The sequence below is a fragment of the Orbilia oligospora genome (assembly GCF_000225545.1).
Source record: "Orbilia oligospora ATCC 24927 unplaced genomic scaffold scaffold00006, whole genome shotgun sequence".
NCBI lineage: Eukaryota > Fungi > Ascomycota > Orbiliomycetes > Orbiliales > Orbiliaceae > Orbilia > Orbilia oligospora.
The window spans coordinates 811,204-832,481 of NW_011645563.1; the positions used below are offsets into that span (position 1 = coordinate 811,204).

At 43.6% G+C, this 21,278-nt stretch overlaps 4 protein-coding genes across 4 annotated transcripts; 2 read left to right on the forward strand and 2 right to left on the reverse strand.

Moving 5' to 3' along the window:
* Positions 1-634: 634 nt before the first annotated feature.
* On the reverse strand, positions 635-1,593 carry AOL_s00006g260 (uncharacterized protein; the record flags this gene model as incomplete). The annotated part of the gene is made up of 5 exons (XM_011119569.1): positions 635-811; positions 882-965; positions 1,070-1,240; positions 1,320-1,410; positions 1,505-1,593. The coding sequence occupies 5 exons, from the start codon at positions 1,591-1,593 to the stop codon at positions 635-637; spliced, it is 612 nt and encodes a 203-aa protein (XP_011117871.1).
* An 852-nt stretch (positions 1,594-2,445) lies between these two features.
* Positions 2,446-5,709, forward strand: AOL_s00006g261 (uncharacterized protein; the record flags this gene model as incomplete). The annotated part of the gene is made up of 4 exons (XM_011119570.1): positions 2,446-2,878; positions 2,961-3,174; positions 3,243-3,908; positions 3,996-5,709. 4 exons carry the CDS (start codon positions 2,446-2,448, stop codon positions 5,707-5,709), a joined length of 3,027 nt encoding a protein of 1,008 aa, XP_011117872.1.
* A 2,389-nt stretch (positions 5,710-8,098) lies between these two features.
* Positions 8,099-8,575, forward strand: AOL_s00006g262 (uncharacterized protein; the record flags this gene model as incomplete). Its single annotated transcript, XM_011119571.1, has 2 exons — positions 8,099-8,197; positions 8,342-8,575. 2 exons carry the CDS (start codon positions 8,099-8,101, stop codon positions 8,573-8,575), a joined length of 333 nt encoding a protein of 110 aa, XP_011117873.1.
* A 7,499-nt stretch (positions 8,576-16,074) lies between these two features.
* On the reverse strand, positions 16,075-17,424 carry AOL_s00006g263 (uncharacterized protein; the record flags this gene model as incomplete). Its single annotated transcript, XM_011119572.1, has 1 exon — positions 16,075-17,424. The coding sequence occupies one exon, from the start codon at positions 17,422-17,424 to the stop codon at positions 16,075-16,077; it is 1,350 nt and encodes a 449-aa protein (XP_011117874.1).
* Between the last annotated feature and the right edge of the window lie 3,854 nt (positions 17,425-21,278).

Genomic DNA, 21,278 nt, shown 5'->3' on the forward strand with positions numbered 1-21,278 from the left:
GTAAAGGATATGGGTCCGATAAGCCGGTACTAGGGAAAACGCCCTTGCTTCTTTCCCAAGCTTGGAGAAACTGCCGTTAGCCCTAGCTTATGTATTAGACGAAAATCAAAAACTTAAGCTTGGACACTTGAGAACGAACCCCTGGCTCCGAAGACAGATAATACGAGGTTGTATTTGTTGCAAAGTTGCTGGCCCCTCTTCTGATAGAGGTGGGGCAGTTGACTGGATAGGAATAGATATAATCGTTGCCCTAGTCCATGTATACATTAAAGGCACCCGTCCGGAGCATGGAACGGGAAGTGGTTAACATGATCGTATAACTCGTAATTTCTCGAGCCGAAACAGAAATTCTAGGTTCCTTCGGTGGTATCTGTATTTGCTATAAGTGGGATGTTTCTAGATGTGAATATTCATATATATGACCACTAGGAAGGGCTTTGTGACCCAGAGTATTAAAATTTACTTCGTTTTTAAAATCAATACCACCAATGGACCTAATACCAAGTTGGTAAGTTATTACAAGCATTGCATCGTCGCCTATGAGTATTCAAGAGGGTAGCCGTTTTCCGTTGATGAAAAGAATATATAGTATATATATCTATCTGACCATTGCCCTTGAACACCAAGTGCCCTCCTAACCCGACTTCATTGTCAGAACATAAGCAAAATACTCAAACATCCCCCCTCCTTCAGTGAGCTTCTCAATATTCAGATCCCACACATCCTCTCGAACCACTATTGGCTTGATAAAGTGAGGTTGGCGATATGTTATATACAAAAGCTTACCAGCTGGCTTCAGAATTCGAATGATCTATAGCCACCATTTAACACAGTTGATTAGCTGTCGAGCTCTCTAAGAAGGGTAATAGCCAAGTACAAACCTCGTCTATATACGCCGTCGTTCTTTCCTTAACATGATCAGGGGGGTTCCATAGTGACCCTGAAAGCATTGCGTCAAGAGTGCCCTAAAACAAGAATAACGGTAAGTAAACATACTAGCTTAGCCCCTCTCGAGGTAAGTGGATGGTTGGAGAGAATCTCCAAGTTATGGTATAACTAGTCATAATACCTTGTCTATTGCGATATCAAAATGGCCGTCAGGGTAACCAGTCTCTCGCACGTCGGCAACCTTCCATGTCTGTTCAGGATACTTTTCGGACATCTTCTCTATAATGATTTTTGAAAAATCAATATTGGCAATATTGCAGTATCCCTCCTCGTGCATTGTGGGTGACATCAACTATTATTATTTGTCAGGATTGTTAATATTGGACGGAGAGTCTATATAGAAAAAGGGAAGGGTATTGTCCTTTGCATACACTATTCCCGCATCCAAGATTTATTATACTCGAGCTTTTTTCCGGTATACGTTTCTCGACAAATTCTCGGATTTGATCATAATTCTTGAACCTTCAAGACAACGATGTGAATTTTTTGATATTAGCGGGCAAATTAATATGATAAAGCATAAATTGAAAGCCATGCGTTTTAAAACCCGACGTACCACTCATAGCTATCCTCCGTCGGCGAGACATACCGCTCATCCCAGTATGTTGGATGAGCTAGTTCCTCTAGTTTATCATTCGAACTCATGCTGCCGTTTGACTGGAATTGATCACTCCAGCTTGTATGTGTTTATAGATTTTGCAGGCCGGAGCTCGAGGGCATTCACAAATATAAAGCGAAAATTTGCGTTTTGATCTTGGAGAGTGGTGGTGTTGTAATTTAGTGACCTTAGGCACAAGCTACCTAGTATTTAGCTGCAAGTTGAGCTTAAGTTGAGTACCGGATCCTGGCTGAGTCCTTGCACTTCGAGTAAAAAAAAAAAGAAGAAGAATATAATAAAAATAATAAAATCAAGAACCCTTACTACGAAAATATCTATTACCTTGAGCAGTCTCGCAACCAATACGAGACTGTCGACTAGACCTTAGCTTGAGTGAATGTCCTGTAGCTTTGCCGCAACAACACTTCGGCGCTTCGAGAAAGTTGCTTTTAGACGAGATGGGTGCCCTTTCCACCGTTTTATTCGTCAATATCACATATATGGCAAACCAGAGCCTGCTTTCGCGCCCGCCGTGATGTACCCCTTTGTGACGTTTCAGTAGGACTTGTGACGGTACATGGCTCTCAAGTCGGATTTGCTGTGCCACTTCATATGGTGGTTTTAAAACCCGGTAGCCGGTCCAAGTGTTCTCGAAATGTGTTCTACGATTTTAAATTTCTTAAGAGAACGGCTTGATGCCTCCTTTATAATCATTACATCTTAATACCTTTTATTCATATTGGCTCTATTAGATTGTTTATAATTAACATAGTTTTGAGTTTAAATTCTTCTTAGCACAAATATTACAATAGTTGTAGTAGAGCTCGGGTTGAGAAATATCTAGGCTGCTTTGTATGTAGGTACGTATACTAGGAGGTCGATCGATCGAGATATACAATATGGAATTGGCCACCGGCATACCAGCCCTCGTCCATACGGCAAAGGCTCTAATAATTTACGCCAACGACATCAAAAACACTCCAAAAGAATGGGAAGAAATCCTCGCTCACATAAGAAGCTTAAAATATCTACTCGAAAAATATGAAAGCGGACATAAGGGCCTCTACGGTGAGGCTGGGGCACCCCGGTATCTCGACGATATAAATCTACGACCTCGAATGGAGGAAGCATTCGCAGAGATCGAAAAGAAGATACCTCAAAAGCGGGAGGGAATGAAGGGGAAGGTTTATCACTGGCTGAAAAGGGCGGAATGGCCTGTGATTTCGAAAAAGGATGCGAAGGATTTACAAGACAACCTTCATAAGCTAGAGACGGAACTTGGGATAGCTATCAATGTGGATATTGAGTATGTTTCGCGGACAGTCCTAGAACGTAAGTTAACTCAAACCCATGAATGAATGAATGTCTCTCATGCATATATATACTAATTGTTTTCGTATGATGATACATCAAGGCGCCAGGGCAAATGAAATCCTCGAATGGTTGAAAGGACACTCCTTCGGAAGCGAACAATCCGAGATGCAAAGCGACCTTCAAACTAAAATGACCACTGGAACTGGGACGCATTTACTCCAATCAAAAGAATTGAAAGAGTGGCTCACTGACGGTGAGCCAAGTAAAGCTTTCTGGTGCCGTGGAGTCAGAGGAGCTGGGAAATCGACGCAGATGTTCGTTCTGAGATTACGATTTTCACGGACACGGTATCAATATCGATTGCTAATTAAAAGTATTTTAGATCCGCGGTCATCCGTAATCTCGAATCCAAATGGCGAGAGGGAGTGCACAGTAATGAAAGGGCAATGGGCTGCACATACTTTTACATCACTCCCAATTGTCTAAAAGATTTAACAGCCTCTAAAATTATCATCACACTACTGCTGCAACTTCTAAATCAGGTGGCAAGCGGTGATTCTGATCCTAACAAGGCATCCTTCCCACAAGCGATAATCGACCTTGCGGGCCCCAGCGTACGATCCGGAAGAATTCCACTGAGGCAGGAATTGACAAAGGCGTTTATAGAATCGGCAGAATGCCAACAGTTCCCAAATGGAGTGTTTTTCGCTATTGATAATCTTCATCTCCTTCCGGTGCAAGATAGGAGTGACCGAGCGACAGACTTGATTGAGGGGATATACGAATTTCTAACTGAAGTTCAGCGATCTACAAGGATTAAACTTCTACTTTGCAGCGGAAATGCCTACATGAACCATTTTCTTGGTGACACCGAAGATATTAAGCCGTTTGAACTCGCTGCAACCCCTCAAGATTTAAAAGTATATATGAACCATAAGATTGAAGGAGAGGACCCCAAAGCAACGAGATTCAGAGCAGATCTTCGGCAGGAGGAAGGGTTGACTAAGGAAATGGTTATAGAGGAACTTATAGCCAAATCTGACAAAAGGTGAGATCTCATTAAATGCAACCAAGGACAACTAAGTGGCAATTAGCAATTATATCTAATCCAATCCCCCTTTACCACCTCAACTAGTTTTCTACTACCTGCGCTGCAAATGAAAGAACTCTTTAACTCATCCCGAGCAAGTTCAATTTCGGATGTACTCAAATCCCTACCACCAACATTCCTAGATATCTATCAAGCCGACCTCTCCAAGATCCGCGACCTTCAACCTGAAGAATCACTACGTGCAAAGATAGCAATATCTTGGGCATACTTTGCTAGAAGAAACTTATCAGCTTACGAATTAGAATGCGCTGTGAATTTCGGAAGAGCAAATCATGGTGGCAACCTACCACGACGTACGAATACCATTAAAATAGACAAAATCCTCGATTGGTGCCAGGGACTTCTCATACTTTCAGAAGATGTCGAATCCAATGGTGAGGACCTAATACTTGGAGGCTCGACCCGGGTCCAGTTCGTACATAGCACAGTATATGAGCTTCTCAGGGATCAATTAGATCTTATCCAAAGAATAGAGGGAGATATCGCCAGGGAATGCATCACTTACATTAATGAGGCTGACTTAACTGAAATTGTTTCCGACGATGTATCGAGCAGAGGATGGCGTGAGGCTAAAGCACGGAAATATGGACTCCTCTCCTACTCCGCTGAGATGTGGGGCTTCCATGCAAATAGAGCCAATAATTCAGAGATAGACGACCTTGCACTACAGCTTCTCCAGCAGGAATCCAAGCTCGAAATCCTTCTGGATAAACTTCCCAAGGGAGTATCTACTTACAGCGAAGAAGACCTTTTAACTGCAACCGGGTTTCACGTGGCCATACATTTCAACTACCTCCGAGTGGCTAAACTAATGGTTGATAAGGGTCTTGGTCAAATCAACCCCGAGACCACAGTCCAGACCTTCGAAGGAGACATAATCGAGTCAAAAACACCTTTGATGTGGGCTATCATCAGCGAGGCCAAAGATGTAAGCGAATGGTTGATACAGACCGGCGCTAATCTCAATATAAAAATCGAAAACTGGTCTCCGTTGCACTGGGCTATCGCCAAAGGCAAATATGATATCGCAAAACTACTTCTCGATAATGGAGCAGATCCTAATCTCCAAACATCCGACAAGAATGAAACCCCTCTTGTCTTTGCAGCAATTCTGGGACTTTTAGATATTTCAAAGCTACTCGTCAGCTATGGTGCCAGTATAACAGCTCATGATATCGAATACATGACTGTAGCACACCATGCTGCGAGAGCAGGGCAATTACCATTTCTACAGTGGGCAATCGACCAAGGATGTGACCCACAGGCGAAAGCGAACGGTAATACTACTACTTTATCAGTCGCTTGCTACCAAGGACATACCAAAGTAGCGTCTTATCTTTTAAAGCTGCAAAAATACCCAGCGGAGGAACTATCTGCCTTGCTCGACTGGCCTGTACAAAAGGGTCATATTGAAGTAGTTTGTGCATTGCTAGTTGCCGGAGCAGATACCAACTATCCTGCACATGGGGGATGGGTCAAAAACCAAAGAGCAAGTGACGGAGTGGGCACAAGTCAAGGGGTAGACGATGAGCCCTGCTACTGGACTCCCCTTCAACGAGTAAGTCGTAATTGTAATATAGGTATGATGCAATTACTCCTGAATTACGGTGCTTCTATTTCAGAAAAGTCTGGGGGAGAATGGGATTCGAAGGGCTGGGTGAAAAACAGCCTAGGAACCGAACACCAGAAGGAGGAGGGACTTGAACTTTTAGAAAGATGGGAGCGAGAGCATTCATAGCATTCGTAGCATACAATTGAACATCTGAGCTTTAGCAAGTTCTTTTTTTTTTTTTTTTTTTTTTTTTTCATATCATGTTGTATCGGGCCAGAGACTCGCTGTAATTGCAGATTATATTAGCCTTCGAATATATAGCGTTGCACATTAACCTACCGATAACCTACATGCGAATAACTTCCCCACCTATACATTATGTTTGGAAGTACCGACTCACACAACAGATGCAGATGCAGACATCTCCAGAATAACCGCAGTTTATCCATCCTTTAATAACAAATAAATTCCCGTCGTCCGGATATGTCTGATACCAACAGTCCGCCAACGAACATGCTCTGATAAGTTGGGATCTAGATCTGTCCTGTTAGTTCGGCTGTGCCCGCAAACCAGTTACCCCTCCTTTCAAGAAAACTTGCATTGAACCCCTGACCCGAGATATCATGACATCTCAGCCAGCTATTCTCGATTTGACGGTCTGCATGCAAGGTTTGCAAAGAGATACCATCGAGCTAGTCAGGCTGCAGTTGACCGGCAGACGAACGGTCTCGAGACTATCTGATCAGGATATCATACTCTGCCAAATGCATCACAATAGAGCAACTTCCGAACTTTGCTTGATCACATGCAGGGTGTATGGTGGCTCCAACGCCCGATGCAACTGATGGTACTGCAGTTCGTATTGATGTCTGCCATTTATGTATGCACTTACGAACATACTTCCATACATTCATTCATTCATACATGTCTGTGTGTATGTATGTGCAGTGCACGGTAGGAGTGTCCTGTAACACCGCATTCGCTATCCGTTTCGGACTAGTCGACCGCCAGTGGGATGTGATAAGTGATACCAACAGGAATCGAGGATGTCATTACAAGCGGTTGAAAACTGGAATGGGAACCCGGGTTTAGCGATGTCGTCGGAATCAGGGCATACTAACGTACATACGAACTAGACTTTGGGATTACGTGATGGTCTAACATTTATAAGTATAACCCTCATGCAGATGATGGTAACTGATTTAACTCCTCCCAACCTCCCATTTCTTTCTTCTGTCGTATCATATTATATTACTCACATACCATCCGTTGAAGCTGTTCGACATTCTGTAAGGTAGAAGATCGTATAATTTTTTTAATATCGCTTAGCTGGACTGGATCGCTGTGCACTGACAAGCTAGCTACCCAACTGACTGCGGGCTGACCTGACCTGACCTGACCTGATCCACGCCGTCTCGCCTCACTTTGCTCTCAATCCCCCTCTCTCGCTCTCAACTTCCACTGCTCCTGGCTAGCTAGGCTCCGGCATCCGGCCTGCTTCCGATATAAATATATACAAAGTTCCACTCTCCCTCAGAATACCCCTGCAAGGAGACACCATCAGCATCATCGTCACTACCATCGTCACAACCACCATCGTCACCATCACCATCAATCTTATCAACTAAGTTCGAAACCTTGCTATACCCCATTTTACTTCGCCTTGTATTGCCTTCCCACCGAACAAGCCTCCTAACAAACACGGTTCGGCAAGCGAAGATCGGATCCACTAAAGCCACTGTTGCGACGACCTGCTAAAGGATTAATTAATAACTTCCAACCAACGTTAATCATTCAAGGGCCAAGGAAGGGAATCCTGTATACCGTTTCGTTACAAACCACGTTTGAATTAATTGCCCCGATACCACGGCTATATATAAATCCCCCGGTCTGCAACTATTCCAATCAATCGATCAAATCCAATTGAATTCCCCCTGGTCCTTACGCCTGTTCACCAACTTACCCCTCGATATCAGCTACTGCAAAATAAAATAAGCTTGGACTTTTCTTTACAAACAAAATATCAAAAAAATACAAAAAATACAAAAATAAATTTTGATAAAAAAAAAGATATAAAAAGAAATCCGGGGAAATCCAGTCTCATCGAAAACTTCCATATTATTGCCGATTGACTGCATCCTCAAAGCAAACATCAGAACAAAGACCACACATCACAGCTGCCAACACATCTCTAAAGGAGCTACTACCAGCCATTCCTAAAGACTCTCCTTTCTATCATCAGTTTCCAAAGAGTCTTCATTAAAATATAACCTCAACAATACACATCTCAAACATTCTTCTGCAAAGGCTGATAAGAACTTCCGGAACCACCTGCCGAGACCTTCCGTCTGCCGGGAACCACCGACGCTACCGGGGTTACACAATCCCGCTTGCCAAAGATAAACCACTATCCCCGGAACTTCGAACTTCACAATCCCCGATTTCAATTTCAAACACAAAACCACCATAGTCTGATACAAAGTTCGAAGTATAGCCAGGACGAGTGAGAGCGAGAGAGCAATAGCGGAGAAACAAGTCGTGTGAGATCAAAGAAGGAGAAGATATATCCGAAAAGATGGGTCTTATCTACAACGAGTATCTCAATTCCACACGGATATATGGCTGCCGGTTCTGCAAGGCCCATTTGGCAAACCACGAAGATATCATAAGTAGAGTATGTTCCTATCTCACTATCAGCCTTTCCAAACCGGGGGTCGGTTCTATATATGTTCATATGTACCACCTACTTGGCTTATACAAGGGGCTTCGACGATAGATATACTTGCCAACCGTAACGCTAACAATATTATTCTAATAGAACTTCCGTGGCCAACATGGCAAAGCATTCCTTTTCTCTAGTGTAGTCAACAATGTCGAAGGTCAACCTGTCGAACGGAACATGACGACAGGGCGTCATATCGTTAGAGATATCATGTGCCGGAGCTGTGATGAAATAGTAGGCTGGAAGTACGACAAAGCCTTCGAGAGCAGCGAGAAATATAAGGAAGGAAAATACATCTTGGAGGCGGAATTACTGGTTAATGTCCGGTGAAATGCTCCCAAACAAGCTGTGCCCTTGAGCTATGAGCCTGTGGTGAAGGTTGACTCTAAGGCTTTCTTTTTTGTTTATCTGTTGCGTCCTGATCGCGTTTGGAATACTGGGTTTATGGGCTTTTATCCTTTTGCTTTCCTTTGTTTGGTTGGAATACAGCGTGCAAATGGTTTACCGGTTGGCAGTTGAGGCCTTGCGACAGAAGGAAATTGCGGGGAATTCAACAGATAGGTTGGGCCTCAAGGGATCTGACAGTTGATGTCAACCTGGTGAGGCTTACTCAACCTCCTCTTCATTCAATGTTTTTTCTTTATTTTTCATCCCTTCCCCCCCTTTGATTTTATGTTCAGCATCCTCGTTATGTTCTCGGATTTTCGTCTTTCAATCCCTGGTGTTCCAAATTCCCTTCTTCCAGTTCTTTGCGTACTCCCTTTTTTACATCATGATATCCCCCCTCCTTCAGCTTTTGACTGCTTTTTGTCTTGGTTTAGTCTTCTTTTGCCCTCTGGTGTTCTTTGGTGTTCTTCAACATGATACACTTGCTTGATTTTTTCTTTCCCCTAGGCCTTCTGTGTTTTTTCTTTCTTCTTCTCTCTTCTAGTATAGTTCTTATTTGGGTAGCTGATAGTACTAGTAGGTAAGTACTTTACGGTGGCAGTAGTGAAGGTCCCCGAGAGCTTCCCCTTCAGTTGATATCGAGGCTAGAGACGGGACCCAAAAGGCCCACAGTCGCACTTCTGGCCGCAATTCTCTCTGCGATCAGTTTTACCGGGGCCTAAAGCTCAGAGGAACCTTGCGTATGGATCTTCAGGGCTAAATGGAGATAGTTTGTGTTTATGGAGCTTAAGAATGAATAAATTGAAACAGAATTTGAGAGACACCTTTTCTGTTCCGTCGTCGCTACAGCTTTGGAGCTCAGACGATAGGAATATAAAGATTTCGAAGAGTACTTAAGTAGGAATAGCTTTCCGAAATCTCGGCTCCGTGAACGAATTATGTCTGCAGCCCGCCGGACCACTGAGATGCCGTTCGTTTCACTTTTATCGATTGTCACCCACGCAGTTCGGATCGGTCTCCACTTTGGATCTTGAATCTATGTATGTATGTAACTCAAGGGGTACATAAGTACATACGTAGCATCAAGAGGTTTCCGACCTGCATGCCATGAAATCTAGACTCAAGCCTCACATGCACAATTAATGCACGTTTGACACTGTTAGGCTCAATTTACGCCCTTTTCATATTCCCGGGATTTCTCCAGCCCGTCCATCGCGTCGAAAGTCCTCAAAAACTTCCAAAACTTCCTTCCACCCGGGTTTTCCTAACCTCGGCCGGAATTACGCTTCCACTTCAAATACTATCCACGAAACGCTTTTGTTATCACCAAATGCATATTTGGTTAGGCAATTCTAGTGTGGGAAATACAAGAACATGGTTAGATTAACCCCGCTAGAATTGCAATCGTCCCCCCAGACGAGGGTTCTTTGAATGTCGATATGTAATAAAAATGAAGATTTCTATTTTATCCCTGCTGCAACTTATGTATGTACCTGCTAGACAGCATTTTGAGACCTCGTCCAACGGGTATATATGCATCTCCTAGCACGTCTTCTATATACCGTATACTCCCAGTAATTTAAGTACCATGTAGCGCGCGCAGGTTATGTTGCAGCAATGCAAAGAGGGATTCCCATCTGATCCATGCAACAGTAGCATGTAAGTATGTACATACATACATACATATGTATACTTACATACGGATTCGAGGTTATCTCCCCTCGCAGAAACGTTCATGTTATATTGTACACAGTGCATGCATACCTACGGTACCATGCATGGAAATACCCGGTTCACAAAACAAAAGGCGGGTTTTAAGATCGATGCCGTCTGTACGTACGTAGATGAAGTAACACTAAAACGTAATGCCGGGTCTAACCATGTCTCTTACTGCGGACCGGTTCGTGTCTCACGGGAAGGAAATTCAGGAGATTGGAACGGCTTTCAGGTTTCCATATGTGACTGGTATTCATATTGTTATTTACCGGTCATCATTGTACCTATACGGTCAGGGAGACCTTGTCTTGATAGCTTCGAGCACGACGAGGAGATTCTGAAAGAGAATGAGTGAGGTAGAATCGAAATTTATGAGCTTACATACATACATACAGATATACAATCTGAGACTATGCCTTGTTGTAGCTATATGATCTTAAGATCTTACTTACAGTATTAATATATATATAGCATATATAAGATTATATAAGACCTTAAAACCTGCTTGCTACATGCTACCTCCAATAACCGACCCCGGAATAACGAGAGCTTCTTTCGATTCGAGAAGAGCTTCTCCACTTTCTAGTTATTCCTTTGCCACGATATTCCTTGCTCGGAGAGGGGAAACAGAAAGAAAAAAAAAAAGTTGGGGCCCCGGGAAAGGATTGATTGTGTGGTTTTTGAGCTTTGGTGATATCTGACCAGAAGTCGAAGTTTCAGGAATTGGCACACCTTGCGGAGTTGACATTGAATTCATCCGCGAGCGCCCAAAACACGGCCGCGAATAAAGACGTGACAGAAGTTGACATGTGGGAAAGTTGGGAAATCATCCGGGATCGGTGTCATGTACTGGCATGCAGAGTTTTTTAGGTTTTTTTTTTTTTCTCCTTCCCCTCCCTTTATTAATTCTTCCCTTTCGTCACGTTGATATGGAATTAATGTGGTCAAGGGGAGTTCTTCGGAGGAAGAGAGAGCTATAGATTGTTAAAAAAAACGAAGCTTCATGAGCTCGCTGTTGATATTGATATGTGACGACAAAAGATATCACCTTGATAACTACTGACGAGCTCCGATTAACTATAATATCAATTTCTCTTTTCTTTTTCTTCTTTTTTCTCTTATTTTCTTTTCTCAGCTCGTTTCAGTTCATCCCATCTCTCAGACCCAAAATACCTAATTTCCACTTCACGTAATTCTAATAATCTCGAAACATTTCTAAAGAAACAAGAAAGGGAAAGGGAAAGGAAAAAAAGGAAACCAAGGCGATCTGAGAACCATAAGAAAAAGTGGGTCCATAAACCCGACGCCTCAGAAAAACCCCCCAAAAATTCGATGCCCAGCCGTAATTTCTTTCTTTGTCACTTCGAGACGAGGTGCAAATACGGAATCAATTGGAATTCTTAAACTTTATTGTTCCTTCTCTTTGTATTGAATACTATGTAACGTATCTTTCACCCCCCCACATCTTGCATGTTGTAATTAACTAGATTAGCCTATCGAGACCAGAAGTTTGAGATTTCTGAAATCTGCAAAAAAAAAAAAAAAAAAAAAGACACACAACTGTGGAGCCGATCCCTTGTCGAATGATCAAGTGGGAGTGCTGTCGCTCATACATACTCAGCGACACACCCCCAAATATTAAATGTGCAAATGTCAGAGCGTGGAAGAAGAAGGTGAACCGCGGCGCCCACGTGGGAAAGTGTAACGCCTGCAGCTGTTCAAGAGGGGGTCAATGCTCATATCTTCCGTCTGATGGTTGTACACAGTATCTTCATTTGTTTTACATCAGATATAGACTCTTTATTTCTAGATGTTTCATTCATATATATCTTCAAACAAACAAAAGAAATAAAAGTAATAAAAATAAATAGTTTTTATTATTGTATTGTAATACTCGATATGCCTACACAAGGGAAAATCAATATACCTGAAATCAATTATTTCCAAGCTCAAGGACTCGGATTTTCTTGACATCCGAAACAAAATACATTATGAGGCCAGGCGAGGTCATAAGATCTTAATAATCACCCAAGGATCGAGTGGGGGGAGAAACAAATAGATAGGCTTTATGCGGGCACAAGCATCTCGGTCACACTTTGAAGCGCGGGTAAGTTTCAATATACGTATGATTGCACTGGTATACTCTCCCTAGCATTTCGTCCGGCCGGTTGGCAAACTAGCTGAAAGGTCCTGCTATTTTTTTGTTAGATCCGTGCTTTATGCGCTCTGTGTATTGCATCATTGTATATTTTCGATCCACTTTGAATGCCAATCGTGCAATTTCAGGGTCAAGAAAGGCTTGAATGGAATTAAAATTCATGGAGCATGACGATCAGTTTTGATGGTACGCCCACGCACGGCTGAGAATTTCGAATGCGAGTCAGTGAAAATAAAAGGTTTGAGAGCTAAACTCCGGTAATAGTTCATGATATTATGATAATCGTGACCTGGTCACGGGACTTGGCTTTTGGGGACGTCGTTTGCGATCGATGTTGGCGGAATTTTTCGAAACCGTTAACCATTTTCCTTGAAGAAAGGCTTTGAAACCTGCAGGTAACGGTTACACCCTTACATATATAAGTGTGTATATGCATATATAGAGCAAATATCGAAAACCAGGTTATTAGTTTAGCCAAATAGAAAAGAAAAAAATACAATAGAACACCCTCGCAATACGCCTGGGGATGTTGTCTTCACAGGTTCTCTCAAAAAACAAAGCATTCTGAAGTTCAGTTGGAAAGAGAGAGAAAAAACATGGAATAAACGAGCGAGCAGAATCGAATCGCTTATTTCCTGTTCCTTGCTTCCTCACTGGGGGGTAAGGGCCTTGTGTAACTCTGCGCTTGCATGTAGCTAGGGAGTGTGTGTGCCCAAGGGCCGGCCAGCCCAGCTCAATTGCTCAACTGCAACTGCAGACCGGATGACTAGTCAGTCGAGAGCTGTTGCAGCAAATGAGCCGTCCCATTCCGCGAATTCCGGATCATATCATATCGTATCAGATCATATCATATCATATCACATTGCTACATCGTCCGTACGAACTGTATCCCACCAGGTATTCTCGGCCGGTTAAGATGAGAAGCGCAATTTACCATATATTCGCACCATTTATAGTCCAATCAAATTTAATTCGCATGCGTGTGTGGGTGGTATGTATGTGAGGTTCCCCTTCCGAAGATCAGCCAACAGGCATTCACGCCGGGAGAACATGGGGCGAAGCTGGTAAGGTCTTTTTTGTTCCTCCTCTTTCCTTCCTTTTTGTATTATTAGTGATGTTAGATATATGATTTTCTATGCAGGCGAGGTTTAGTACTGTTGTTTGTAATCAATTAATCATAAGCCGAATGCGCTCGAATGAAGTAAGTTTTGAATGAATGAATGAATGAATGGAATCCTGTGCTATTCCTTCTTCTTCTTTCTACCCGCCCTACATACATCTGCGATGCAACTAAGAATGAAAAGGAATCTTTGTGAGGGTGGATTCGAGGCTATGTGAGGGTAGTATACGATTACTTTCAATATACAAGCGTGCATGGGGAACTCGGACGATTGTACAATTCGAAAAGGATGCGTCGCATGGATCACCACAGCTAGGCATCACCATGTTCGACTTCCCCCAATGTTTTATATATCCCCAGCTTTTTCGCAACCCGAAATTCGACCAGGTTTCCATTTTACCCAAAATTTAACTTGGGAGTATATAGCAATACAACATATATATTAGCATAACAAACGCATAATGTAAATGCAGGGAATTCGGAGGAACTAGCTCGTTCGAGTTCTGCAAATATTTGGGTGAATTGCGTGTTTCTGAGTCGCGAAGAACATGAGCCTTGAATTACGCCTTCTTTTTTTTTTTTTTTTTTTTTTTTTTTTTGGATATCATTTTTATAACAATCAACTGCAATCGCTGCTGATTTTGCGGCTGTTGTAGAAAGCGTGGGGTGGACCGATGTTCAATTCTTGTATCCCGCAATCATTAATCACAAGCACTAGGCACTAGCACGGCGCTGATAACGGGATCTTACGGTACCAGCATACTCGGCAACTTCTACCCTCAATGCATCCGTTCTGGTTATATATAAAGAAAAACCCCGAATCGGAATCAGCCTGGTCAGAAAATTATAGATAGGTACACGCATGCGCAAGCATAAAAAAAATAAAAAAAAAAAAAATCCTTTTTCATGAACGAATCGTAAAATGACTAAAATTTCCGCTAAAAACGTCAGTATTGTTCCTTTTTTCATGCAAGATGTATACTCACATACCAGCCTGAGACCTGTCCTTTTTTTTTTTTTGTCGTTCTATAGATATGTGCATTGTGAAAAAGGAAAGAAATACGTAGCAGGGGAATACCCATGCGATTATCAGTGGCTTTCGGTAGCCGGCTGGCGTGCCACCCGATGTTTGGTGGTTCTTTTTGCTGGCGATTTCCTATAGAAGCGGGCCTATCATAGCTTCGTGATTGGGTTGCAGCATCTGGCTGATAAGCTGACTGACAGCTCATGTAAGGGATTGGAAAATGGAAGGAGGGCAGACGAAAAGGACAGTGCGGAGAGAAGTGGTCTTCTTTTGATATAGGCCTTTTGGAGTAGCATGGGGAGCTTCAAGGGGAAATATGGAGTGGGCGGGCTAGCTTTTGTGGTTCCAATGTAAGGAGATTCTGGAAGATAAGGTCTCTTGGTTTTCTTCTATGGAGATAGCGATTTTTTTGGAGAACTTTCGCCATGGTATAGATTGTCAAATGATGTTTTCTTCAATTCTCTATCAATATCTGAGGTCGTGGCCTCTAGAATGTGCCGAGGATACCTTATATCGAGAGCACCTGAATCTACTTATCTAATTCATATTATGTATGTATGTACCACCTATCCAAGTCATTCTGTAGGGATAGAATCAAAGAGGGAAAAAAAGGGTACCGTAAGACCAAGATAGTATACTTTGAACGCCAGGCCGCTAGCATACTCTGATCCGGATACTTGCTAAATAACAGAAATCCTAAAAGGAAGAAAAAACAGCTTAACCAAGAAGTAATAGACATAACCCATTCCCATAAGCAATGTAACTCCACCGCCTCTTTTTAAAACAATGTCATCTAAAACCCATACTAAAGAATACTTCCTTATCGCTTCAAAAAGAAAGAAGGGAAGAAGGGAACCAAAAAAAAAAGACCACGTCGAAAATCTAGACAGGAAAGGAAGCTGTCGGAAAAGAAATAAGATAAATAAAAAAAACTCCGGTTACACATCTATAGTGTCTATGCTTGAGTCTGCTGCTTTCAAGTTTGCTTGTGATGAGGTGAGATAAGGATGAAGCCCACAAGATATTAAAGGGATATCATATCCAGAAAGAAAGAAAAAAGTGAGAAAGAGAATTGAAGAGCATCAATATGTCGCGGGGGAAGAGGAAGAAACTCATGTCGCTGTATTGGAGTGGGGGTATCAACGGTCGTCATAAAAAATAAGCTTTGTCGTCGAAGTCGTTAGAGAGAGAACAAATAGAAGGGCTGAAAATAAATCGAAATCGAAGGAGAATATTATGTGACTAATCCGTTGAGAATGCGCGAGTCAGAGGTGCCTATGGATGTCGTGTGAACTTTAGGGTTGAAGGGGTTGGTGGCTCGAAGCGCAGGCGACCGTTGGAAGCGGGAGGGGGCGAAAGAATTTTTAATTGTTCGATTGTGGGGTATAATTGCGTTATTTGTGTAAGGGGAGCGACATAATGAATTACGAGAAAGAAATGGGTTGCGCCTTTTTCGACTTGGATTTGACACGAGGACGCTTCATGATGACCGGGGCTTCAGTTTTGGTGTTATTGGTGATACTTCTTTTTCTACCGGAGCGGCGGAGGTTGGATGTACTGGAAATCGTGGAGGCTTCGGTGAGGCCAGGGCTTTCTCTCGGGCTCTCTAACTCCTCGAGAGCGAGAGGGCCAGCTTGGGGAGCAATGTAGAGTTTCTCCTGGCCATCAACTACGACGGTACAGTTGCTGCGTAGAAAATCGACAGACCATAAGGACGGAAATCCTTCGACATCCGTGGGTCGGTCAAGCAAGATTTGGCCATCGTCGGTCTGCGAGGCAAGCAAAGGCATCCACTGTTTGATAAGGAGGGATGATGGGAAAGATGAAGAGATAGCTTGCTGGAAGCTTTTGCATCCAGACCCTTCGACTTTGATATATTGATAACATCCAACCGTTTCACAGCGTGTATGTTCATGACAGTCTATAGGAGGAGGGCTTTTCTGGTCGGGATCCAAAACAAGATTGACATGTACCCACCACGGATTCTCTTTGGATATTGGCTTTAGAGCTGTGAGAGCTTCGTGAAGGCGTCTTTCAGAATCCTCCCGTAATACTCTGTCGATGTCTGGTATGGATGACCTTTCCACGGAGGAAGAGGCGGAGTCACGCCGTAAGTCCTCGTTCTCGTTGACAAGGTCATCCATTTCTCCTTGGAGGACTGTTGCTTTCCGCTCCGACTCCTCGAGTCGAAGTTCTGTATCCTCTAGTCGATCTTCCAACTCAAGGATCCGTTCTTCCAGACTTCCAACGATGTCTCCTACCGACCTAACATCTTCAGGGTTCGGCTTCTGTGAGATCTCCTGCTCCAACTTCGCCGTCTTCTGATAAAGGTGCCATATATGTCTGTTATTCTCTGCTTCTTGGGGCGGTACCGGTGTTAACGACCTAGGAATCTGCAAAGGTATTTGCTCTATTTCTTCCTTGGCAGCTGCCGCCTCCTGCTCCTGCGCTTCCATATCGCACTCTACCATAGGAGTGTCGTGGTGCCCCCCGCCGTGAATAATATTCGCACACTGAGATCTCGGCGGGTGGTACTGCGCATGATGCCCGCAGGAGCAAAAGTATCTATCCAGCGAAGACCAGGAGTCTTCTAGCCGGGCTTGTTGAATGAATGATCGACAGTTGCACCTATCTCTGACGTGCTGAGAGTTGATGATTTTTACGCTGATAAAACAGCAGGAACCGGCTACTGTTGCAAACTTTGGAAATATAGGTTTTAATAGTGGCGCTGCTGGTATTGGCTTCTTAGCCATGATACTAGGCTCTTCGAGCATGGGAGAGGGGTGTCTTTCTTCAGAAAGCTTGAGGTGAGGCTCTCTGAAGATCGGGGACAAATGTCGAGATGCTCCTGGAAGCTGTTGGGGGATTATTGTTAAAAATGTTATACAGTAGGTCTTAGCAAACAAGGCAGGGTTCGAACGGCGGCTTGAGAAGTTCGAACAGTGCCATAGGGAACCAAGTGATTCTTTTCAACTTGAAGTTTCAGAGAGACAAGGACCGAATCCGAGTATCAACTATCTACCTCCAACATGCGACTTTGGATAGGCTTGTTGGAACTAGTGTGTTGTGGTGATAGTATGGTGGTGGGTGGTGGTGGGTGGTAGTATAGTGGTGGTGGTTTAATCCAAGGTGGGACTGAACTGGACTGGACTGAACTGGACTGAACTAGCTTTCAATAAGGACTTTGTGAATAGCTACAAAAAGTAGAATCCTCAATTCAATACTCTTGAAAGCTTCTGGTTGCTAGTTGGCAAAGGAAATAGGTTGAAAGAAATCGGGTTCCTTTCGTAGCTTTAATATCGCCCGGCCGCACCCACCAACTTAACCAGTAGCTAAGTAGCTAGCGCCGGGTCGAGATATCCAACTTTAACAGGGCCAAGGGAAGCCGTTGTTCGGGGCGGATGATTTCTCCCTTGCTCGAAACTGTTCCTTCAACCGATAATACAAATGTCGCGAGAATTGCGTATAAACTCGAAAAGTTGCTTAGGCCGAATGCCGAATCTTTTGCGTAAGAGGGATGTCAACCTCGTTCTTTTCCTGCAGACTTTATTGTGAAGGTGTAGTAAAAATAAAGATATGGGCGAGGGTCTGGATAATATATGGAACCATCCAAGGGCTAGATTAGACCAGATGAGATTATCAGTGTTCGATAGGGTATTCCCAACTGTCGGGAAGCTTGAGGCATTATGAAAGGAAACTCAAAGCTGATAATCGAAACCCTCCTCTCTCTCTCAGGTCTTAAAAGGCATGGGCGCGACCCAGTAGAAGAAGGGCAAGGTGCTTTTTGCAGTGGTGGTGGTCCCCCCATCTGCGAGATATACTCGAGATACCCGCATGGCAGGCTAGTTGGCTTATCCGCCTTTTTTTCTTGATATGAATGGGATTAATATGCAACCTATGTTTTCTTCTTTTTCGTCTTTATTTCAACCTTTCTTTTTGAAATCAGAAGCCTGGCCCTGGTCTTCTTGTTCCCGTCGACACATTTTAACAAATGTTTCTTCTTTTGGATAATATCTAATTTTTCCTTTGCCTTACCCTATGCTATGCTCGATCTTTGCACTCGTTGCGAAGGTAAAGCAGGGTCAAATGGGGAGGGAAAAAAAAAAGAAAAAGGTGGGAAGGAAAAATATGTATGTCAAGACCAATCTGCTAAGGGGTACGTGCTTGAGCCAACTGCAAGTGTGCCGTGGGGGGTCTGCTTGGGTCCCACAACCGAGGAGAGAGGCTCTCTTCCTGTGTATTCTTTTTTTTTTTTTTCCCTGGCCATGGGGCCTGGGAAGAGGGTGTGGCCTCGTAGATTAACTGGCCTGTCAGAAAAGAAACTTCCATCACACACCCGCAGGCATAGCTCAGACAGAACGGTCGGTTCTTGAGATTCATGGTTTCCTGACTTTCAGCGGTCCGCTGGCGGAGTCTAAATCACGGGTACGGCATGGGGGGATCTGGCGAGGAGCCCCAAACCCTTCCTGTTGGCGATAGATGATGGTGATGATGATGCTTGCAAGAGATAGCTAGTCCATGCCAATTCATTTAGCTAGCGGCTTTGCTTTGTTCGTAAAAAGAACGCTAAGTGTACTTCGTAACATTAACAGGCCAGACAATGATGGGGGCGGCTTTTTGGGGCCATCCAACATCTAGTTATCTATGGCGCACGTTTTGTCGGAAATTGTCAAATTGATATTCGACCACACGTATTTTTGGATTTTTCTGCTGTGATTTTGCCGGAAGAAAATTGTAAAAAATTTTCTTTCCTTCTTTTTTTAAACTCGACTTGTTCTTTCCCTATTAAGGATCGATAGAGAACGTTCGAAATGCATCGGAGTGGGACTCGACCGAGTGGACCCGCTTTTTTCCCTCGATTCAATTCTCTTACACTTCAGAAGAGAAGAAAAGGGCTCGTCGAGCAGGCCGTCCTCGAGAGAGATTCACCATAGATTGGAAGGGTGGGATAGAAATGGTGGGATCGTCCAGGGTGTGGGTCGAACCGATTGTGGTGGTGGTGCGTTTGATGGTTTCCCATTTGGTGCTCGTTCGGTAGGTAAGTATCAGAACAGAGGGAAGAAACATGGAACAGACACCAGATAACGCAGTTAACTTGTCGCTGGAGCATGTGTGTAGTATACTATACTTTCACGATACTAACCGGCTCGGGACAGGCTTGCAATTGCTGCTATATTCATTCTTTTGTGAAGCTTCATGCATGAGAATAACCTTGTCGGTGACCTGCCTTCCCGCCCATACTTTACGATCATTCGCTATAGCGTTTAGGAGAATCGGTCACTCGGTCGTGGACCTTCTCGATTGACAAGCCAGCCAGCAAGAACTTAAGACTGACATGTCGCATGATTCTGCAAGATGATGAGCATGAATAAACCCGAATGGACCTGGCTCTGGCTGAATCTCTCTATAACCGTAATAATAATAACCCGAACTTGTGCTTGTCAGTAGGATATACTAACTACTTTGAATCCTTGATGTCATACAAGATATCACTTCAGATAGCCAATTAGTAGCCCGTTCTGTATATTTCGTGATAGTTTTCCAATTGGGCGATATCATGTTTCTAGATTTCTCTGAAGCCTTTAGGGCCTTCCTCTTTCAAGTGTTCAACAGTAACCCCCACTATACCATAGTCTTGCATTGCATTATCGATCAATCACCAACAATGGATGGAACTCTCACGCGCACGCCTGGAATTCCTCAATCTCTGCATTCGCGGGGCACCGGAGAGGTCTCCTTTTTTGTCTCAAATAAGACAAAAGGGAAACTCGATCACAGAAACATGCAAAAGTTTGGGGGGGTTTAAACCGTTTTCTCATCAATTACTGGGGGGGTTTCGAAGACTTTGAATGTGCAATGGTGGCGATTTCGCATTTGATATCGCGATGTCATGTAAAATAATATGCTTCCCCTCAGCGTAACACACCGCACTGGCCTGGCCTGGTTCTAATGCAATGATTTATGTACTTACATTATTAAGTATGTATGGATGTGTGTATGTATGTAAGTATGTATGTATGTATCTTGGGAATGCGCAGCAGATACCCCTACATATGTCCTTGCAATGCACTGCAAGGTTCACAGAAGCAGAGATAATCAATCCAGTGACGTTGCTACTCTACTTGCACTTGGTTGAATCCGATCAGCGGCAACGGACCAAGGTGCCCGTGGGGTGGGGTTATGGTCATCCATGTAGCGGGTAGTGCCTGTATCTTCCTTCCGTCCTCGCCAGGTTAGCCTCTTCGTCCCAAACATGCTCGAGTTCTGTGAAGTGCTCTCCAATCAACGGTGTATTTTTGTTTGTTCGACCCTCGTGCTGAAATCGTTGGCCATCTTATGGCTGTAATCGGGGCCCTGTTCAAAATGTCAAGGATTTATTTGGGACTAATGTATGTCAGGTAGCGCCAGTTTGTCGACAAGATGTAAAAGCGCACGGGTTTGGAAAGTGGCTTTCTCATTCCATGAACGAGAACGGTTTTCTGTTATTACTCCGAAATATCGTGTGCAATCTCTAATATATTCTTGATACAATCAATACGGGTTCATGTTCATGGTCATGGCCATAGTGCTCACTCTCTTTGTAACTTGGCATATACGACCCCTCCTAGTCCGTGTCTTCGAGTCAGTG